Below are 21419 nucleotides of genomic sequence, written 5' to 3'. Positions count from 1 at the left end.
ATAACTCCCATCAACAAGCACATTATTATGGGGTGTAGTGACGAGGGGTGTTATTTACATATATACATCAACATTACATAAATTCAATACATTTTGCAGCCACTAGTGTAGAAAGCGTCGGTCAGAGAACATTGTCGTTAACTTCTACTTCATTAGCGAATTCATCTGATATACTAGAGGATATCACCGCACCCCAAGAAATACGTTTAGGACTTTTCCCGAGATCATTGTAATGGATTTATCTGACGTGGCAACAAATTCGACTGAAACGTTTTTAGATGCCATTGCAACGAATTCAGCTGAACAGTGTATCAATACCATTCTATCAAAATCAACATGTGACACGGCTCTCGATGATATCGCAACAAGTTCATCTGAAACATTTTTCGATGTCACTACAGCGAATTTGACAGACACGTTTGTTGATATGACAGCACAGAATTCAACTGGCACATATTTTGATATCAATGCAACGAATATAACTACAGAAGTATTCGGCATCGTTGGCGTGAGTTCATATGAGTCAGTTTTCGATATCGTATCAGCGTGCTTGTACATCTGTGTTGCTTTGGCCGGAGCTACCGGTAATATTATGGTGTGTTATATTGTATATACGAACAAGAAACTAAGAACTCCGTCGAACATTCAGCTTGTATCGTTGGCTATAACAGATGTGTTAGTTTGTACCTTAACTTCATTGACGCGGTTTGGTTTCACAGTGAACAGTCTTCTGCACGGGGAAATCAATATAAAAGGCCCGCTGTGTACTTTTCAGATATTTATTTTGTACTCCTCATCTTTCACAACTATAATTTCTTTGGCAGCTATCAGTGTTGCAAGAGCGATAGGTGTGGCAGATATATGCTCACGGAGCACCAAACGGAAGGTTATCTTCATTTTGATTGTTGTCACTTGGGTTACTGGGATAGGATATGGTACATTGAAGGCATGGGCCGGGGAAGACCTCACATGCAATCTAGAGCCAATAAGTCAGGTAACAAGAAACGCGTCAAGAGGTGGCATACTCATTGTATTTCTATCGCTGTTAACAATGGTGGTGTCATATTCCTACATCTACCATGTGACCAATCGACATGAAAAATCATTTCAACGAGCCATGGAGGCAGCAGGCAGCCGCCGACAAACACAACGCAAACCAATGAACCTTGCAACATTGAAAGTATTCGTGTTACTCATTTCTATGTTCACAATATCATATTTACCGGCTGCATTATATGGTTCGCTTGTAGTCAATATTGATAGACTTAGAAACGAACATTTCGGCAATTTCATATTATCATTGGTGTGTTTTGGCAGCCTGATAAATCCTATAATATACTCCTTAACCTCCAATCAGTTTAAAAATTACTTACCTTTTAATAAAAAGACATCTATCAACGAAATACAGCTAAGACAACGATATAGAACTGGAACGAAACCCCCAGTAATAACACCCATTATATAATACGTATTAATCGCTATACGCAACTATATTTGCACGTTAGTCCATCTCTTTACTTGGAAACAATGACAAAACGCAACCACATGACTTTATTTCACAAAAAGTAAACATGAGGGAAACTTTCCATGGAGAATATTGCAAGGGATTATTTTAATGTTTGCATTTTTTTTGTATTTCTTTACTAAAACGTTTGAGACACGCACGTCCTTGTCAAACTTATCAACGAACGAATTATTGACAAACACTATTAGTTATGTTTGGATTAACATAAGTTAGCATGCTTAACTAATATAGACTAGTAATATGTGTTAATTATATTTACATGTTCTTTAGAAGAATTAAAGTTATGTTAGCTCAAGGAAATCTAAAACTGTGTTTATTCGAATAACATAACGTAGAACCCCCAAAACCTCCGACAGTGTGTATTGTGAATAATATTATAACAATAATAAAAAAATGAGGTTGAGTCTTGTTGTTTTAGTTCTATCATTTGTTAAGAAAAGTGAATGATAATTTATGATATTTTGAAAAGTATGTATTTATTTTCTCATTTGAATAAAGTGAGAAATAGCTTTAAATTATGATGAAAACCGTTCATATTGAAGTGGTTATAAGATATGATTGATTATTAAATTAAATACGTTGTTAAAAAACTCTAAATGTGAATAAAATAAAATAAAAAAAAATAAAAATGTATTTCTAAAATGTTACTGAAACAATAATTTAATGAATTATTTTGATTCAGCTTGGTCTACACTAGATTTGTATCTCTCATTTTTAGTGAATAGTTTCGAGTTTTGTTTGGGAAATGTTAACGCAAGTTTGCATGTGTCACTAGTATTAGAAAAAAAAACTATTTGTGATGTTAACATAAATGTTCCATTATTAAGTTGTTAGTCTGGATTAGTTTTATCAGATGAGTGCATCTCAGTTAGATTTGTCCATATTGTAGTCTTCTAAATTAACTAAATATACAAGCTATAATATTACATCTATATTGACCCAGAAATATGTATAACTTAATGGTTGCTACATATTCATGATTTTCCATTTCTAACAAATATTTGTGCATATTTTCAAAAAGGCAACCAATCACACTTAAATATAATAATATATGTTCCATAGATAATTTTACTGGTATTCGTTTCTTTCCTGATAGTGTCAACAATTTTCTCTGTCAGTATTTTCTCATGTTTGATCGAAACTTATAATATGTTCTTGAAACATTTTGCTTATTTTTTTAGAGTTTTCTGTCTGTAATATTGACATCTTTTCATTTGATTATATATTGTATAGTGTAGATTTCAAATAGCGTAGCGTAGACAGGCTGCTTGTTTCTATATGGGCTTTTATTTAGATCCATCCAATGTCAAATGAGTTTGAAAACTATTTCCGTCATGCCCATGATCGAACTATGTATTTCGGCTTCAACCACCTGGACGTTTTCCAGACAGTGACATGGTTACTCGTCCAATAACCCGGACCACAGGATAGTGGGACTGTGCCCAGACTCTCGAAAAAAAGACTTACACTGTTTTTACATTAACACCTCAAATAAATCTACTTATCGCTATGGAAACACGCAGCTTGTTTGAGGTGCACTTTGCTTTATTTGTTCAAAGACTTTTCTAATGTCTTTGATTAGTATTTCATAATGCTTGTAATTTGACGTGGTTTCTTTGTAATTTTTCACTTTGACTGTACCGTACTGTGAGTATGAAAGAAATGAAATAAACTCCATTCTTTGGAAACGCGTTCTTCTTCATTTCATTCCTTTTGAAGAGTCCCGTTTATTTTAAAGCATGGCATAACAGGTACTGTAGCCACATGAAAATGCGTTCATGTAAACAAATCTGCGTACACCATATACAAGTATCTATCAGTAACATTGAAATTATTTAGTACCGGCAATTCGAGTTTTGCCTTAGTTTAACCCAAAATCACACTGTGATGCTGTATTTTGACTTGAAGTTCGACATCCGACGAAACGTTGAATTCCAGGTTTCCCATTGGTTTTGTGTTCTTGGGAGAAATATATTAAAAGGATGATTTTGGGCATTATATTTGACAAAACAGAGGGGGGAAAATATGTCAATGTGCTTTTCAAATGGAAATCACAAGTATGAGGTTTGACCTGGGCGAGACACTGATTACCGCCGGTGACTCCTTCGATATCTTCCAATCACGTACAAATTACCTAATTATAATTAAAGCTTGGAATCGTTTCAGTTGGTACTCGTTGATCTGTGCAACAGTCAAAGTCGCCATCTTTGTTTATATGAGACCCATGTATCTCACGCATGCGTAGCGCGACGACTACTATTCATTTTCATTGTTACACTTTTCACTCAGGCACGAATGTGAGTGATTTGTCACAAAGACACGTGCACCATCTACGAACAAATTGCCCCCCCCCCCCGCACTTCAAATATCAACGTGCTTACCATGATTAAGAGAAGCTGAACACGTTTGTAAACGAGGGCGAGAGGGGGCGTCATTTTATTTTATTTTATTTTATGCATTTAAAATCCTTTGAACTATTTTTCAAATTATTACATTTAAAATATTAATGAACATTTTTCATACTAGTATGCTAATTATTTGTATTTGTATAAGTACACGTTTTGAAAGCTTCATGTTTTATATATGTTGACATAATTTTCTGCTTAAAATTATCGGAAACACGCTCTCTATGTTTAATCAGTAACGTAAATTGGCCTTCCCTGATTCGGCGGTACAACTAAAAAAAGATTTCCATGTTAAACAGTGGACACATATTTTTAACCCTTACCAACCAAAACCTAAGTATTCTAAAATTATTTTTTTATCCTCCGACATAAATTTTTGTCCCAAAATTATCAGAAAACCTTGCTCTAAGTTTAGTCACGGGCATAAATGTGTCCTTCCTAATGAGACGAATACGCAACTAATGGAATCGAAAGATTCCGTGTTAAGCACGGGACAATCTTAACGCCACTAAAAAATGTAAATATTCTAAAATTGTTTCACTGGTGAGGGGCAAACATTTTGGCCTTCACTAAAGCGACTAATAAAACACAGATTGCAAATAACCTTATTATTAACGCCCTCTATGGCATATTAGCAACGATACAATGTATTATGTAATAGTGTAACAGCTCAAATAATATCAACCTTCACAATCAATATAATAACTATATTAATATCGCCCTCTGTGGCATTTTAGCAAAACACTATTCTGCGAACAGAATATGTGGTTGAATGGGGATTTTCGATACTGAGGAGATGTAAGTGTATGATTATACGCATTCTGGAACCAATACAGGTCGATGCCTATTAGTGTATATTGGAGTATGCAAATGAAATTTACAGCAGAGACATATGAAATACGACCATCGTTTAGATTGCATCAACTATTGTAGCGAAATATTATATAAATGAAATCACTCTCAGTCGAGTCAGTCAGAATGCGGGTGAGGATGAGAATGGAAGAAGGAGAGAGCTGAGACACTAAATACATGTATTGATTTGATTGCTTGGAACCTCACTAAACACGTGGGTAAAATAATGTATGCTACGGGGGACAATTTCTGAGTGAAAGTGTATATAAAAACATTTACTTAGTGAGGATCGAGTTATGGCTGAGCATGGAATATGTGAAATCTTGCACAAATTGGAAGGAAATGATTTTTTTTTTTGAATGACGTTTACCGATATCGTAACTAATTGAAGTCTTTCCATTTTAACCTTGTTCATATGTGCTGACGGAGTGCTGAATCAATGGGCTAAAACTGTTATTTGTTTATACGTGACAGTGGTTTATATTTAAAGGGCGGTGGTCGTCGAGTCACGCATGCGTGAGATATGGGATTGTTCATATGAGCAAAGATGGCGACTTTGACTGTTGCGCAGATCAACGACTCAACTGAGACGTTACTGAGCTTTAACGATGTAATTTCTATGGTGATTTGACGGTATCGAAGAAGTCGAAGGTAATCATTAGTGCACGTTGTGCCCAGGTCAAAACTCGTACCCGCGATTTACATCAGAAGGGCGCATTGGATTGTGGGAAAATCAATGTTTATCAACACAAATGCCGCACATGCGCGGCACCCTTTAACTCGGCGCTGGCACCAATTCACGTACACCTTCCTGCTTTGTGAACATAATAATTAAAGATGACGAACTTCAGTATATATAACAGCATAAATTTACATAAAGAGAACGAATTTCATTTTATTTTTCTATTTGTATGTCATTTCTTTGAATTCTTACGCCAGTTGTACATCCGTCCCATTGAGAAGTTCATATCTCGCTTTGCATTGAAGCAAACAAGTTTTGTATCAAGCTAATTTGTGTGTTCGTTCTTTTTTTGTAAAAGTCTCAATCTGGGCCAAGACCTGTAAAATGGTAAAGATAAAAAAAATTGTGAAGATGTATTTTAAAGATATCAAATGACATAACAAGTACGCTAAACTAAAAAAATCAAATATTTATTGTTGGCCGGTACTTTTACATAATACAATATGTAACAATACAAAGTCCCTTTAACACTTTACGAGTATAAAACATTGTTTAAATTCTTGTTCGATTAAAGTTGCATCAATATTTCTAAATGTGTTGTATCCTTTTCAGTGAGGAGTTCGGGCCATCTGTCGTTGTCCACTGATATGTAGCCACTGAGGGCGCGTGTGTGGGACGCAGAACAAGCGCACCGGTGTTCCTAAATATATGCATATTCATGTGTTCTCACTAGGAAGGTCGGTACTTGCGCACCTTTTCTGTTCAAATAACGTCGTTAAAACGGAAGTTGTTCTGTTAAAGTACAGGGGAAGTACGGTGTGGGTTCGAGTAGTACAATGTCGGAAAAAGGTGAGTCGAATAAGTAAAGCCGTTTTTTATCATTAATGTGGGTAAACCTGCAATTGAGACAACGGGAGAGGATCATACATGAGCGGAGATGGAATAGTACTGTTAACTGTGAATCTTATTAATCGTGTAATATGTGCAAGACTCCGCTGTGTTTATCGAGGTTACGACTGGTTTGAATAGCGACACGTACGCATATGTCTAATTCCGTAATTCTGCAAGTCCATTCTTAGACTATCCCAGTGACATATACACCCTATACTACAATGATGGACATCCAACCAACAAAATACGTCATTTTTATTCAATTGATTTCATTGTTAAATTAACGCAAATTGATCAAATAATAATTTAACGAAAATGGTTATTATATTTAATATAAAAAAACGCAAATGCTATGCGAAATATATATAACAATATGTTGTTGTCTCTTTGCAGAAAATTTAGTTCCACCACCATACAACGGTTATAAATCATCGTCATCCGCCGAGGACGACTGCGTGGTTAGTAAAATACTGTTTGGAAGTTTGTGTTACTGTTTTACATTATAATGCACTGGGAAACAACGGACTACTGTATTCGCCTCGCACTAAACTAGTTTGTATTTACATGGCGTTTATGTGTGCGTGACCCATTAAACCCAATCTCCATTCATTGTCTAGGACAGTAACAAGGGACGCTTTGTTCGTCTTACACGAGCCTCACTCACTCACCGCACTGCTATGGGAAATGTAAAACGAGTCTGGACATATGTGTGTAAAAATATAGAACAGTCAAATGAACATTATTGTGTGTATGACATTAAATAAAATTATCACAAAGTTTGATTTGATCAAAAATATAACTCAGTGATTCTGTATCGTTTTAATACACTATGATAATCATGTTGAATTCCAAACGACGACGCAAATCTCCCGACATTCTAAACGTCTGGGACCTTCACCGGCTTGACCATTGACCTGTATCAATTAGATTGCCCAACATTCACTTCAACGGAAGTATGTTTTAAACTTAAAAACTTTTAACGAAAATTCTTACTGGCTACTTGAAACAAAAATACAAGTGTATGTCATATTTTGAATCACGTGATTGACGTGTTCATTTGACACTGCTCGAGATCTGGAAATTTCCTGTACTTTATTACTAGTATATATATGATAACTTGAAATCGTACACTTGTGTACTTAACTCTTGCTGACCCGGGGTATAAACAACATCTACCTTAATTTACCACGTTTTTATTGGCTTAATATTTTGAGAGCGGCGTAGATTCGAAAAAAAAAAACTTGAGAAAAACTAGCGCACAAGAGTAGCCGTACTTGTGCAGAACTGTGTCTTGGGAAAACAATATTTTGATAGAGAGAACAAAATACAACGTTATCCAGTAAATACATTTTCTTAAACTGAGAATAGACAATCGATAATTTGTTGTTTTACGGTGTTTCTACCATCACTTGAGTCATCACCATCCCTGCCCACCTTACTACGGCACAATTACTAGTAGTTTTGATTCACTCAACCAAGCTTCCGGTGACGCAATATGGACGATCGTGCATGCTGATGATCGTGCTGGATTATTTTTTTATAATTGTAAACTTTAATTTGTCCTTAATGTAAAACACAAATGGTCAGTTATTGTGCGTACCAAAATTACCACTGCGCATGCGTATTAGAAAACATGCGTATTAGAAGTCGCAATCTAATGTCAGTATTTATCAACATACAGAATCATAATTGACACGTGGGCCTCCATGATGATGCTAACTTAACATATATCTACTCCACATACAGGTGACACAGCTAGGATCATGTTCCCTACAACCACATTCCGTACAAGTTACATTAAAGCCACGACCACCTTTAACGAATCCTCCACCGGATTACCTCTACTTTGCTGTGGCTGTCACGCTATGCTGTTTCTGGCCGACGGGACTTGTCGCTATATTCAGATCAATGGACGTAAGTCAACTTGCAGTAGTACATTTTAAAAATTTTTACTGAATCGAGGGAATGTGCTTTTGACAAAATTGGGCGCCGAAGCTGAGGTATTTTTGTGAAATAATGCATTAACACGAATTCCTTATAGAAATTGTACTGAATTTTTTATCAGGTATTCTCCAAAACAATGTTTCGAACTGCTGCTTTCAATTTTGAAACAACAAAATGTTAGAAAAAAGAAAACGCGTATAATTGCGTTCGAGTTTTTTTGTTGTTGCTCATTTAAGTGTATTACATAACACAGATCGCGTTTATGAGAAGCTTGATGTCCGACGTTCCATATATATATATATATATTCCGTCGGGTCTTTTTGCAGCCATATAATTATGCAAACAATGAACCACCTATTTATGTGTACCATGCAAGGCTCAGTTACAATGAGAGATATTTTCAAGGACACTATACTACCCATTCAGAGCAAAAAAACAAAACAAAAAAACAGTGTAAATCTTGTCTAAGTAGGACACTCACATATACCGGTATTTTGTGTATGCGTATATTCTTTCTCATGTAGTATTCTTTCAAAATCCTTAACCGATTTAAAGCAAAATTGCAAAAAATTACACTTTTGTATACAAAAAGTAAAATATTTAAAAAAAATCGTCCAGACTTGCGCAAAATTAGCAAAAACATAACCAGTTTGTATTTATGATACTGGACCATTGCATTGTGATACTATGCAATAAGAAATTGGATGTAATATGTAATCGATCATCATAAAAAAAAACGCCCCTGGCCCGCAGCATGCATAGTGGATATGTATATACCTTTACAACACAATCGTATTAAATAACATTTTATCTTTTTTCCAGGTTCGAAAGTCGGCAACACGTGGTGATTCTTACTCGGCAGTTGAAGCATCTCATTCAGCTAAACAGTTGTCATGGATATCGCTTGGTATTGGAGTATCTATTATATTCACTGCTACATTATTGTACGTACTTTCCAAAAGAGCTTAAACAGACATATACCTGCCATGATATTAAATGAAGACTGAGTTAATAATTATGTAGGTATCCCATGGTTACTGTACGATAGGCGTAACGAACGTTTACCTGCGTATATGCAAATAGGATCGAAGCAAAAGAACGAACTTATCAAAACCAAAGGAACTGATAACTAGCGCCCTTTAGTGTTGAAGCACTTCCACATTTTAAAGTTCGTTTAAGGTAGAAGTCTAATCATAAATTAAATAACCCAGAATTTATTCATTTTGCAACAAACTGTACTCGAAGGCAATATAGGGATGTTGACTTCAAAAAAATTAGGGGTCACCAGCCTTATTTTCGAGATATTGATGGTTTTATTTTAGTGGAAAGTCGCCATTTTGGCACAATCATAATGCTTTTACCACAGGTTCCTATGGCAGAGATATTATGCAATATCTCAAAATCTAGCCTGGTGACATAGGCTGAAAAAAATCATATATTGTTGATGAAGGAGTACTTTTTGTTGTTCTGAATTATTTTAAAAATCTGGGTTTTAAAAAGTGTCAAAAAATGCAATTTTTCTTTAACATTGTGTTCTATAGAATTGTTCTAAAAATAGCGATTTTCAAGAAATATTAGAACACGTTTCTCAAAAAACTTTACTGTAACACACAAAATAATGCTATTTCATTGTACCGTGGGACATTAGCTTCATGATTGTACATAATAAACTAATGAACATTGTCATGCGATTTATGACCAATTTTGTCAAAAATTATGACAAGGCTTCTGTAGTGAGTAGTCGTCGTGCCGCGTTCTGTTCAATATGGGACTCATAGCGACGTATACAACACGTGTAAAATACGTTGTTTATTTACATGAAATTCGAACACACGCTTCGCGACGATCACCGCGCTTTAAATCAAAAACTGTTTTAGTGTGGAGACGTTCTTCGTCTAGATTAAAGTGAAATGTCTCAAAAACATCATTGATGAATGACTACGAAACAAAAAGATATTGACGCTTCGAACGACCTGCGTCGGAGGAGTGTCTCATCTTTAGAGGGCAATGGTTGGATGGATGAGAACGCGTAATTTTTTTGAAAGACAGTACAATATAAATTTATACAATACGAGTATAGTGTTTTCCAATTACAACAAAGCGTCTGATATTGCAAAACCTCAGTTAATTTGGTTTGTTAATTGTTCAACTTTTATTTGTTTCTTTTATAAAAAGTAAGAGAAAAACTACTAGAATGAACCACATCATTTCTGTTGAAAAAAATCTCTTTTATTAATAAATAACAAAAAGTATACAACATTTTTTTTTCATAAAAATATATACTTATCGATGTAATAATGTTTTTTTTCAATGCTGAGCAGGTGTAATCAAATATATTTTAATCCAGCATTATTTTAAATAAATAAATAGCATAGGTAATGTAAATAAATTGCATGTATAGCTGAACTTCACCAAATGTACAAATGCATAAATATTATCAGATATTATTAGAATGTTACATAGTAGATGCAAATCTTGTTTTTTGAAAATCTCAAATTGTGTAAATAACTTATCTTACAAATGTATAATGTATTATTAAACACTGACAACACTTACTGAACTCATGTCTTGTGTATGTTTATTGTGTGTCTATGATATTTTATTTATTTTTGTATACAAATATTTTAAATTCAAACTGAAAATTAATGATACAGGGGTACCTGTTAGCTTTTGTGTATTGGTGCCAGTGATAGAGCAATCAATTACTGTAAAGTACTTTACATTCACTTGGAATTGATTATCACTGAAGGAACGAATTAGTGAAAATAACATCCAGTGGAAATACCTTTTTTTCCTTTATTTTACATTCAATTCATCAAAAGTCAGCAAAAAAAAAATCATACAAAAAAACCAAACCTGCCTTTTAAGAGAAAATTAATTCGAGCTAAAATAAAGTATTTTATAGTGAATCATTCTCTTAAAGATAACTGATACAGGTAACACATTTAAACATACTGGTATATGCAAGTATCATGGTTGTTACACAGTACACTTTGAATTCCCATGTAAACAACATGTACTATATACCCCATCATGGGAACCTCAAAATGAAGGAAATAGCATTTGAGAGGGTCTAGATTTCAACATTTTTAAGGGGGAGTATGCCCCCAGACCTCCTAGTAAGGTTGGACTTTCAGCGAGAGGTTCAGCCTCTGGCTATGTGTGACATCTGTAAGCTTTAATACGACGCAGGGACAGCAATGAATAAACAATAACGTATATGAAGATAATTCCACACTAAGTCTGATAACATGGTGTACATGGTACTGATCGGCCAATGAGAATGTGGCATTTCAGTAACAATTAATGCAAGGTGATATATTAACATATATAACAAAAATTCCACATTATGTAATGCCTTGATAAACAAACTCCTCATTTCCTTTGCGCTGCATCTATCAGCCAATTAAATGCTGGTACGATACCACTCATATTATCAATGACGACATCATGGACCTATGAACGGAAACAACAAAAAGAACTTCTGTTATTATCTACGGATCACATGCATCAATAATTCAGTGTGTAAAAGTGTAAAAAAAAAAGAAAATTATAAATTAGTGCAGTATTAACTAAGTTTAAAGAGAGGTGGTTGCCGTGCAGTGCATGTTTGAATTTCATGCAAACAAACAATGCATTTACACACGTTGTATATGTCACTAAGAGTCCTATATCGAACAGCATGACCACCGCCCTTTAATTATTTTGAATGTTAAGAAATTCAATTGCATGCATAAAATATTCCATCAATCATAAGTATTGTTCCAAGTGTTTTTTTTTGTGCACTGGCAGTTATACACAGACAGATAGACAATATATAGCTCACCTGCCATGGCCCATTCAGCTGTTGTAACTGTAGTCCCTTAACCACTTGAATGCAAGGAATTCTGGGTGTTGTGACTTCAGGGATGCAGGAAGCAACTAAGAGTGGTGCATTGTGGGTAAGCCCAGCTTCTTTCATCACTGCAAATAATTCAGATTTACCAACTTCGACTGTAAAATAGAAAACATAAATCAATGATGAGATAAAAATAGAAAAAACAAATTATTTGAATAAAAACCTTTAAATACTGTACTTTTTCAAACCAAAATTTTATATCAACATTTCGTAGATATATTTTCCTTTCTAATTTGAAAATTAGTGTTGAATATGTCGTTGCCATCTTTATCTGATCGGTTTCATATGCTGTACTGCAGTCTGTGATTACATCTAATCTATTTTTAGTAACATCTTCTAATCGTAACAGACACTATTACAGTCAAGTTTGTGATATTCTATTAAGGTAAAAATATTCCCTGAAATGTACATGAATCCAAGGGGTTTGGAACTATTGTAGTAACTTGTTCTTAGACACACACGCATAGATTCCAAGGCAGTGCTCTCCCCAAAATGTAAAATTTACATACTAATTTACTACTAAACACCTACAAAGCACTGAATGACATGTCACCTTGTTATATATCAGACTTAATTCACTTCAGATCTTCACCTCAGGAACTTAGTTCAACGAATAAGGAACTCTTACATGAACCAAGATACAAATCAGAATCATTCGGCAAACGTTCGTGCTGCACCACGGCTTTGGAACACATTACCACTTGAACTACACAACTCACCAACATTAAACAGTTTCAAGACTCAACTTAAGACTCATCTTTTTAGGAAAGCTTTTAACAACTAGTCATCTCTATGCACAGCGCCATTGAACATTACCTTGTTTTGGATACTGGCGCTTTATAAATTATTATTATTATTATTAATTTGCATAACATTTGTATGTTATTTGCATAATTATTGTACTCATTTATGCACACAATTATTCACTTAATTCACTAATTGCATCAAGTACACATGCAATGGCATAGTAGAAATACTCCACAGAGCCAGCCACGATGATGATTGATGATGTCAGAATAGTGTGGATGTAAAAAAAATATACTGTAATTATATGGCTTTGTATCCTGGGGAGAACACTGCAAAGCTACAGACTATGAAGTGAAGAATATTTTTCTTATACGTACTGAAGTTACTGTCAGCAGTAGATTCCACAATAAATATAAATCCGTCCACAGATCTACAGAGATCTTTGAGTACATCTTGAAGTTCATATTCGGGTATGTTATCATTTATACCATCAGGATGGTGTCTGGCAGCGACAAGAAGTCGGTTTCTCTGTGCTCGATTCTGCATGTTTCCATTTTCTCTTTCACTCCTACAATGAAAGCATAAAATTTGAATTATTTCACAACGTCCGGTGCAATTTACAAATCATTTGTATGACTGAACGTGTTGTACGGTAAATACTGTTTGTCAAGTTTTATGTTACTGTGAGATTTTTGATGAGTTGAATGTAAAATATAGGAAAAGAGGTATATTTACTGGATTTTAAATTCACTGAATCGTGCCTTCAGCGAAAATAGCGAAAATTAATTCCAAGCGAAAATAAAGTATTTTACAGTATATACTTCCCCTTATAGAAATTCACGTGTTACAATAATGTAAAGTAGCAATGATTGTAATAAACTGGAAATGTACAAGACATGAGAAACCAACATACCAAGCAGTAAGAATATTGACAATGATTTCATTACATCATGTACCGTACTGGACTGCGTTAGCGCCCATGCCCAGGTAAACGCCCACCCCCTATTTTTGCGAAATTTTTATTTTCGGGGTCACATTCGGCAAGTTGCCCACCCCTTCAAAATGCAACTAATTTAAAACTTGGTCTTGTGTAACGAATCTTGGTATGATATTTATATGATACAGCGTGGATATCGTCCACTGTGAATATTTTGTGAATGCGTAGACCACGTTAACCGTGTGTAAACTACGCTTTGACAATGACCTGTTAATACAAGTAAAATGCGGTAAATATTCATGCTATATTAAGTTTACCTCTCAAAAATGAATAGTTACCAGTTATTTGGAAAAACCATGTCATTTATTTTGCTGAAATAAATTCCATCGTACTTCAACATTGAAAATTCACTTCCGCATTGTTTGGTATATTACAGAGGCATATTCACATCACATGTAGACGTAGTTTTTACCTGTTTATTTTGGCTATCTGTGGCAATGTGTTAGGTGTTTTAGAAAAAAAAATATTATTTAAGACATTAACATAATATAATTAATCATCTTACTTTGTTGCAGAATACAGAGTAATAAGTTTCATTTCTTTCATCGAGTCTTTGACAAGCACATCAAAACCAGAACCAACTCCTGCAACAAATAGTACGGTAACACATTGTTCATTCACAAACTCTTGTTGTCACGTGGTAGACCCAATTGTTGTCAGTTTCTATGATAATGCTGCTTTTAATTATATTACTAAGCAATACTTAATTACTTTGTGGTGGTCATAGCGACCATATGCACTGTGAAACTATTTAATTTTCGCTACTAGATATTTTTGATGTTTTTACGACAATGATGAAGCCTAAATTTCACAAAAGTCGTTAACAATACGTGTCATAGGACTCAGGAGAAATTTTCACTCTTAAACAAATTTTACGGTTTCACTGACTAGCGAAAATCGCAAAAATTTGTTGCTTGAAAAAAAATGTAAGCGGTTTAAAATAATCAGTTATAATACATGGTTTATGCATGGCTCGCATGGGATTTTCATTAATTGAAGAAACGTTAAATAATAAACTACGGCTTAAAAAAGATATTCATGTTTCTGGTCACTGCTTGCATCATTTGAAACTTGCCGTTTTTATCCTCGTTATTTCGGCTATTTGTGAAGACTTTCAGCAGGCGATGTTTTGAAGCATTTGAAAAAAAAAATTAAAAATAAATTCAGTTTCCATGGAAAATCATAAATTTAATTTTAAGGTGAATATAAATAGCCACCTAGTATAAGTGAATTGATTTTTGAGAACTAATTGAATAGAAACATTTATTTTTCACCTCAAGTTATTGAAGTGATGCTTGTGATCTGATCATAAACTGTGGTCCTCACATACCTGGAAACTCTCCTGGAAACATACCACACACTTTAAACATGAGGCTGTTTCTGTTGTAAATCACCTTCTTAGTGATGCCTCTCACATTAGTTTCAAGTCCCGGCCCAAACATTACTATCTTAGGTGGTTTCTTCGGCAGTAATGACCGAAGTAGACTAGACAGATGAAAGTTTGGTAATTCCACGTTGATATTAGGATGACATCTAACATATCTACGAAAGATATTTGTATGGTTAGATATTTATAGATAAAACATACAAAATGAGGTTATTACAAGGTAAACAAGGTACGGTATATGAATGATGAAAACCAATGTATACATACGTTGCGATATCCATAAAATAACCTTCATATTAAACATGTATGATGACCAAAACTTGGCAAGATGATGACAATCTTTTTTATCATTATGCCTGATAGAATTGCATTTCCTTGAACAGTACATGTAGATTGTAGATATCGCAAATTCTAGCACATGTCTTATAGATCTATCATTTGTTTGATGAATCAATGAAATCCTCTCATATGCATGTACACTAGCACGTACAGTAACACTCACTGTGAATACTGTTGTGTGTCCGCAAATACAAGTATCCAACAATAGTATTGAAAACATATTGCATCTTTAATGAGTAGCACTACACACATGCGGTACAAAACGATCGTTGAAAAAAACAGTACAATATAAATTGATACGAGTATAGTGCCTTCCAATTACAACCAAGTGTCTGATATTGTAAAACCTCAGTTAATTTGAATAGCACACCACCATGGCCAGGTTCATAGCAGTGTGAACTACACACATACAAAACAACCGTTTAGAAAGACAGTACAAAATGTTCAATAATAAATGAGACTCATTGGTATAAGTTCATAGACAAAAAATTACATTAATTAATGGTACTAAGGTTACATAAGGAAATTGGTTGAAGTATGAGAAAATGTTGCCTTTTTGGGTAAACAATTGCATTTTGACATGCGACTGCTATTTAGAATTTCGGGAGAAATATGATTTGATATATTGCAGTGAAGTTGAAAAATAAAGACATATTTTTACATGTATATACGTACATTTGTTTAAATGTAAGGTCAGAGTTGACTTCTGTATAAGTGATTGGATTTGAGCGGTTTCCTATTATACTCCATTTCACCATATCTCGTTCAAGAAATGATTTCCATAGCAACTCGTCTTCTGATAATGCATGCCAATATTTGCACGTCGTTGATAATCGGACTAAATCATGCGAACTCAAGAGAGAAAATATGTATAGTTGTATATAGACCTGCAGAAATAATAATAATAGGTAGAAATATTAATGTTGAGTACAGATGTTGAATCAGTATGTGGTGATGTGAGAAATATGTAGACCAGTCTACTTATTATGAGAATGCTTGTGGAATGGAGGCTTAGATTCAACTGTGAGCCTTTCTTGCATAAGGAAGTTATTGTAGTAATTCCTTGAAAAATTACTGGAAATGAGGAAAAGTCTAAACATAGATTATAATACAGTATTAAAGGGTGGTAGTCATGACGCCACGCATGCGCGAGATATATGGGTCTCATATAAACAAAGATAGTGACTTTGACTGTAGCACAGATCCACAAGTACAATATGAGACGTTACCACGCTTTAATTAGGTATTTTTTAGGTGATTGGAATGTATGGAAAGAGTCACCGGTGGTAATTAGTGCAAGTCGCGCCCAGGTCAAACCTCGTACTTCCATTAGAACAGCGCATTAGACTGGGGGAAAATCAATGTTATCAACATAATTGTCGCACATGCGCAACGCGACGACCACCGCCCTTTAAACTAAATATCATCGTCTACATTTGGACATTTTGTTACGTCAAAGACGTTACAGAAATGAATAAAACAAAACAATTAAACTGTTGAAATGTTACATTTTCAGTAGTTTCGTTGTAAATTGAATCTGCCGTTTGACCCCTGGAAAAGCATCCCGAACATGGTATCAGAGTAAACTTTTGAAAAAATGTTGCACCCCTGTGCCAATATACAATCGTGAATCCTCACTCACCGGAATATGTTGAAATCCGGCTGTGCCATCACCATCGTCAGCGATTTGGAGGGCTTCACAGTCAATGCACCTCTCAATATCTTCAAATTCACTTGATGCATTTTTCGACGTTGTCATCGAGTTGTACAAGTACTGAATGTAGTTCCAGGAAGAACTTACAGCCGAAGCGAAATCAAAAGAACCGCCTGACTGATCTCTCTTTTCCAGAGCAGTCTTGATATTATCGATGTTTAGCTCGCCAACCATTTTAGTTTGCACCAATTATGTGTTATGACTTCTTTACTCGACCATCAACTGATTCGAAATAACAAGAAAAGCCCCTGCCGAACCATGTTATCGTGTCTTCCTCCAGCGTGGAGGTTCCAACGTGGACTTTCTATAATTAGAAACATGTTGTCATAACACACACTTCCGCATTGCTGTGACTCTCGCAAAGTAACGCGAGACTTTCGTTTTGACTTTCATGAAATATCGCGAGACTTTTGTATGACCTCTTTGAATCGAGAACACGAACTGACCTCTTGATTTTCAAAGCTGGGACAAGATGGTAGGTTGGAAATAAAATTAAAATAAATCCACGACATCCGCGAAAACAATGGTGATAACACAAAATATTTCTGTGCTCGTACTTAGTTTAGTTAACCATTTATAATATCCCGACACTATTTTTACCGTTTAACGATATTTTGAGCGTTTTGGAACCCTTTCAATAAAAAGGGTTGCGTTATTTTGTTGGCAACATGTCTGCCTCCATGTCCGACGATCCGTAAGCTAGCGTTGACATGTGTAATATTGAAGTGGGATTTTGAGCTGATGGCTAATCATTAAAAACGCGTATTAAATTGTTGCGAATCGTACAAAATAATAGACACGCACACGCGTATAACATGCCACTTTTTGATTCAATATTTCTTATTTATATTGTTTTAGATGCTTGTAAAATCGCCATGTTACACTCGCTGTGCCATGATTTTAAGCTAATGTATTTTTTTTCTTGATGATAGACGAAGGGAACGTCCAGCTTTGGTAAGCGCCACAACAAGACGCACACAGAGTGTCGTCGTTGTGGGCGAAAGTATCACATCCAAAAGAAAACATGTTCATCCTGTGGATATCCCAGCAAAAGAATTAGGCATTGTAAGTATATTATCATCTCAATTTGTGCGTTCAATTTCCTGGTGAAAAAACAAGGTGCAATTCAGTTTTAACGTTATGCACGATGACAAAAAAAAAAAAACTTGGGCGTGAAGACCATGCATTTTAATACCTTGAAGTCAACTTTCATTGCAAATTTTACCATGAAAACCAAGATATTCTCATTTTTGTCCAGTCTTAAGACGTATTTATATAATTTCTATTTGTAAATATGTAACCAGCTGATGATAGGACTAGATAGCATTAACCAAATATGTGAGGAAGGGGCATTTATGGATAGCTTTGACATAGAGCAGCTGGTTGGAATGATAATAAATACAGCAAGTCAAGGCGTATTTTCAGTTGACATTTTTATATTGCTTACAGATAACTGGAGCATCAAAGCCAAAAGGAGGAAGACTACAGGAACTGGACGTATGCGTCACTTGAAAGTAGTCCATAGACGATTCAGGTGGGTGATTCTGAATGTGATGTTTTTTTTCATGCATTTGTAGTTTGTAGGTGTACTTAAAGGGCACCTTCCAGTTAAGATTAATTTCACAACAAATTTACTTTCTGGATTAAAATAACAATGGATAACAAAAGATAGATTAACACTGTAAACAACATAAACAATAGTGTCCCATGATTCTTTGGTGCAATCCATGGGATTGAGCAGTTCCCCTTTAACTAGGTATATTGACTAAGCATAGTCTGGTTACCTTGGGTTCTTCGGCCTTCTCCATACTAGTCCGGAAATGTTCGTCTTGATTTAGCGCGTAGAGTTTGTTATCCAGATGTTGATTGGTTTATAAATGTATGGCAGTGCTAGTCTGTATATGGTAATTTCAACTATGGATGACAGATCTGCACATGGCTATATCAACTGATAGTCGGCAGATACACGAAAGTGTGACCATCTTCTATCTCACGTTGGAATTTACATGGGTAAGGAGCATTTCAAGGCAACATTTCCAAACTAGTATGGAGAGAACTGAAAAACCAATAAAATAATAAGGTAACAAGGCAAAAATTGTTTTATTATAATCAGATAGATCTCCAATAGAAGGCCACATAAACTAATTCTCTTCATAGAGTTTTCAAACTCTAATGATAATGTGGATTGCCTTACTTTTTGTTCAGTACAGGTCAGAGTAAACTACTTAAAAATGTACTTGCTACACAAATCTTATTCCTTGTGTAATTATTGTCAGGGGTGTTTTGCAAACTGAAATATCAAAATTGCCACTTACTGAATTAGAAATCAAGTGTGGTGAAAACTTGAATCTGTATACACCCATCTAGGGACCAGTGAATGTATAGTAATCACCTGTTCCATGATCATGATCAGGTGAAATCATTCATTTTGCAATAAATTATATTCCAAAAGTCACCAGCCTAATTTTCTATAAATGGTTGTATTTTAGTGAATAGTTGCCATTTTGAGAGTATTACACTTTTACCATAAGTTCCCATGGCAGAGATATTACGCCATATTTTAAATTGACATAGGCTGAAATCATTATTGGTACTTTATGTTCTAAATTATTCTGGCATTCAGCCCATTAGATAAGTGAAAAAAAATAGCATTTTTTTGCTTTTGAAATTGTTATATAACTGATTCAGAATTTTTGATCCAGTGAAATGTTTTTGAAGAAAAACTGTCTGAAAGCATTCAGTAATGGGCCTTTTGGAAATATTTTTATAGAAATTCATCTTAAAGCAATTTTTCATAAAAAAGTAAATAGTAGTCATCAGAATTTTCAATAATGAAACAGTCTTACAACTACATTTTTTCGCAATTTGTTCGCTAACAAAATTCTAATATGACCTTGTTTTCATAGGAACCAATGGTAAGACTAAAAATAAATTGCAGTTTAGCCAACTATCTTAATTTCCAACCTTGCCCAGCCTTAACATTTCACATTTTTTTCCCTTTATTTTTTCAGAAATGGATTCCGTGAAGGCACAACTCCAAAACCTCGTCAACGAGGTGCAGCAGCTCCAGCAGCTTCTACAGCCGTTGCAAAGACATAAATCAAAATATTTGACATTGTAAATTCCAACTGTTATTGTCTTTGTGCTGATTTGAGATATAAATAAAACAGGGGTTGCACATACATGTGTACATGGTGTTTTATTTGTTCTGTTATAAATGAAATATGTTGCTGTGAGGGATTAGAACCATGAGCTTTCATTTCAGTATACTAAATTGCACCAACCAGTCAACACCATTTGCAATAGAGCTGCAAACCTTTAAACTGTTTTATTGTTGGTATACTTGCTCTTAAATGCATTTCCAATAAGAAGCACAAATCTACATGAAATATAGTTTATTTTGAGCAATTGTTTGTTGGTATACCTGAGCCAGCAAGATAGTGTTTCATGTCAGAATTCAGAAAAATCTTCAACTGAAATATCGATTAGAAGTGGATTTTTAGACGAATCGATGTTAACATGCAGCCACTTTGTCAAAATTATCATACACAGATTAGAATTTCCAACTATCTAATTTCTTGGAACAAATATAATAGACTTGATATGTACCAAATACTGTATCAGCGCGAGTGTACTTGTTTCAATACCAGTTCCCTTCCAACGTACAGATTTACATTTATCCCAGGGAATGATTTTCTTAGATGACATACCAACATAATACGATACTGACACTTTATGAATAACCTGTAGTTAAACTTTTTAGCTCCGCTGTCATAGTGGAGATGTTCGTATAGGTGATTGTCACTGAATTGCATTTTTGACTTCTTGAAAATTACCAGTTCAATTGCTTTGATACTTTAAGAATGTTCGTGCAGTCAATTAAACGTCACATTATGCATGTTTGTGCGCATAACAATTACTGCGTTACGGCAACAGTTGTTTGCGATGTTCATACCCATTTACGACTTTTTGTTGGTAACTAACAATGGCGTCCAGGAATGACAGTAGTTTGTAGTTATTTTTAAACTCTATTAGGCT

General features: G+C 34.7%; 4 protein-coding genes across 5 annotated transcripts; 3 read left to right on the top strand and 1 right to left on the bottom strand.

Annotated features, from left to right (window-relative positions):
* Positions 1-232: 232 nt before the first annotated feature.
* LOC102808590 (rhodopsin, GQ-coupled-like) lies at positions 233-1465 on the top strand. Its single transcript, XM_006812201.1, has one exon. The coding sequence runs from the start codon at positions 233-235 to the stop codon at positions 1463-1465; it is 1233 nt and encodes a 410-aa protein (XP_006812264.1).
* A 4728-nt stretch (positions 1466-6193) lies between these two features.
* LOC102808691 (proline-rich transmembrane protein 1-like) lies at positions 6194-10859 on the top strand. Its single transcript, XM_006812202.3, has 4 exons — positions 6194-6313; positions 6749-6813; positions 8102-8269; positions 9122-10859. The coding sequence occupies exons 1-4, from the start codon at positions 6301-6303 to the stop codon at positions 9266-9268; spliced, it is 393 nt and encodes a 130-aa protein (XP_006812265.1). The 5' UTR covers positions 6194-6300; the 3' UTR covers positions 9269-10859.
* Positions 10507-17719, bottom strand: LOC102808819 (F-box only protein 4-like). Its single transcript, XM_006812203.3, has 7 exons — positions 17310-17719; positions 16343-16554; positions 15272-15483; positions 14447-14525; positions 13322-13512; positions 12126-12292; positions 10507-11755 (listed from the first exon to the last, which is right to left on the bottom strand). The coding sequence occupies exons 1-7, from the start codon at positions 17553-17555 to the stop codon at positions 11675-11677; spliced, it is 1188 nt and encodes a 395-aa protein (XP_006812266.3). The 5' UTR covers positions 17556-17719; the 3' UTR covers positions 10507-11674.
* A 26-nt stretch (positions 17720-17745) lies between these two features.
* On the top strand, positions 17746-20563 carry LOC100378054 (large ribosomal subunit protein eL37A-like). 2 transcript variants are annotated; one of them, XM_002731307.4, is made up of 4 exons: positions 17746-17856; positions 18314-18446; positions 18831-18915; positions 20393-20563. In XM_002731307.4, exons 1-4 carry the CDS (start codon positions 17854-17856, stop codon positions 20478-20480), a joined length of 309 nt encoding a protein of 102 aa, XP_002731353.1. In that variant the 5' UTR covers positions 17746-17853; the 3' UTR covers positions 20481-20563. The 2 variants fall into 2 exon arrangements, with proteins under 2 accessions (XP_002731353.1, XP_077868802.1); XM_078012676.2 differs by having other exon boundaries at positions 17817-17907.
* Positions 20564-21419: the final 856 nt, after the last annotated feature.

Source organism: Saccoglossus kowalevskii, chromosome 9 (genome assembly GCF_978046115.1).
Source record: "Saccoglossus kowalevskii chromosome 9, keSacKowa6.1, whole genome shotgun sequence".
NCBI classification, from domain to species: Eukaryota; Metazoa; Hemichordata; class Enteropneusta; family Harrimaniidae; genus Saccoglossus; species Saccoglossus kowalevskii.
This window is presented reverse-complemented; position numbering and strand designations above follow the sequence as displayed.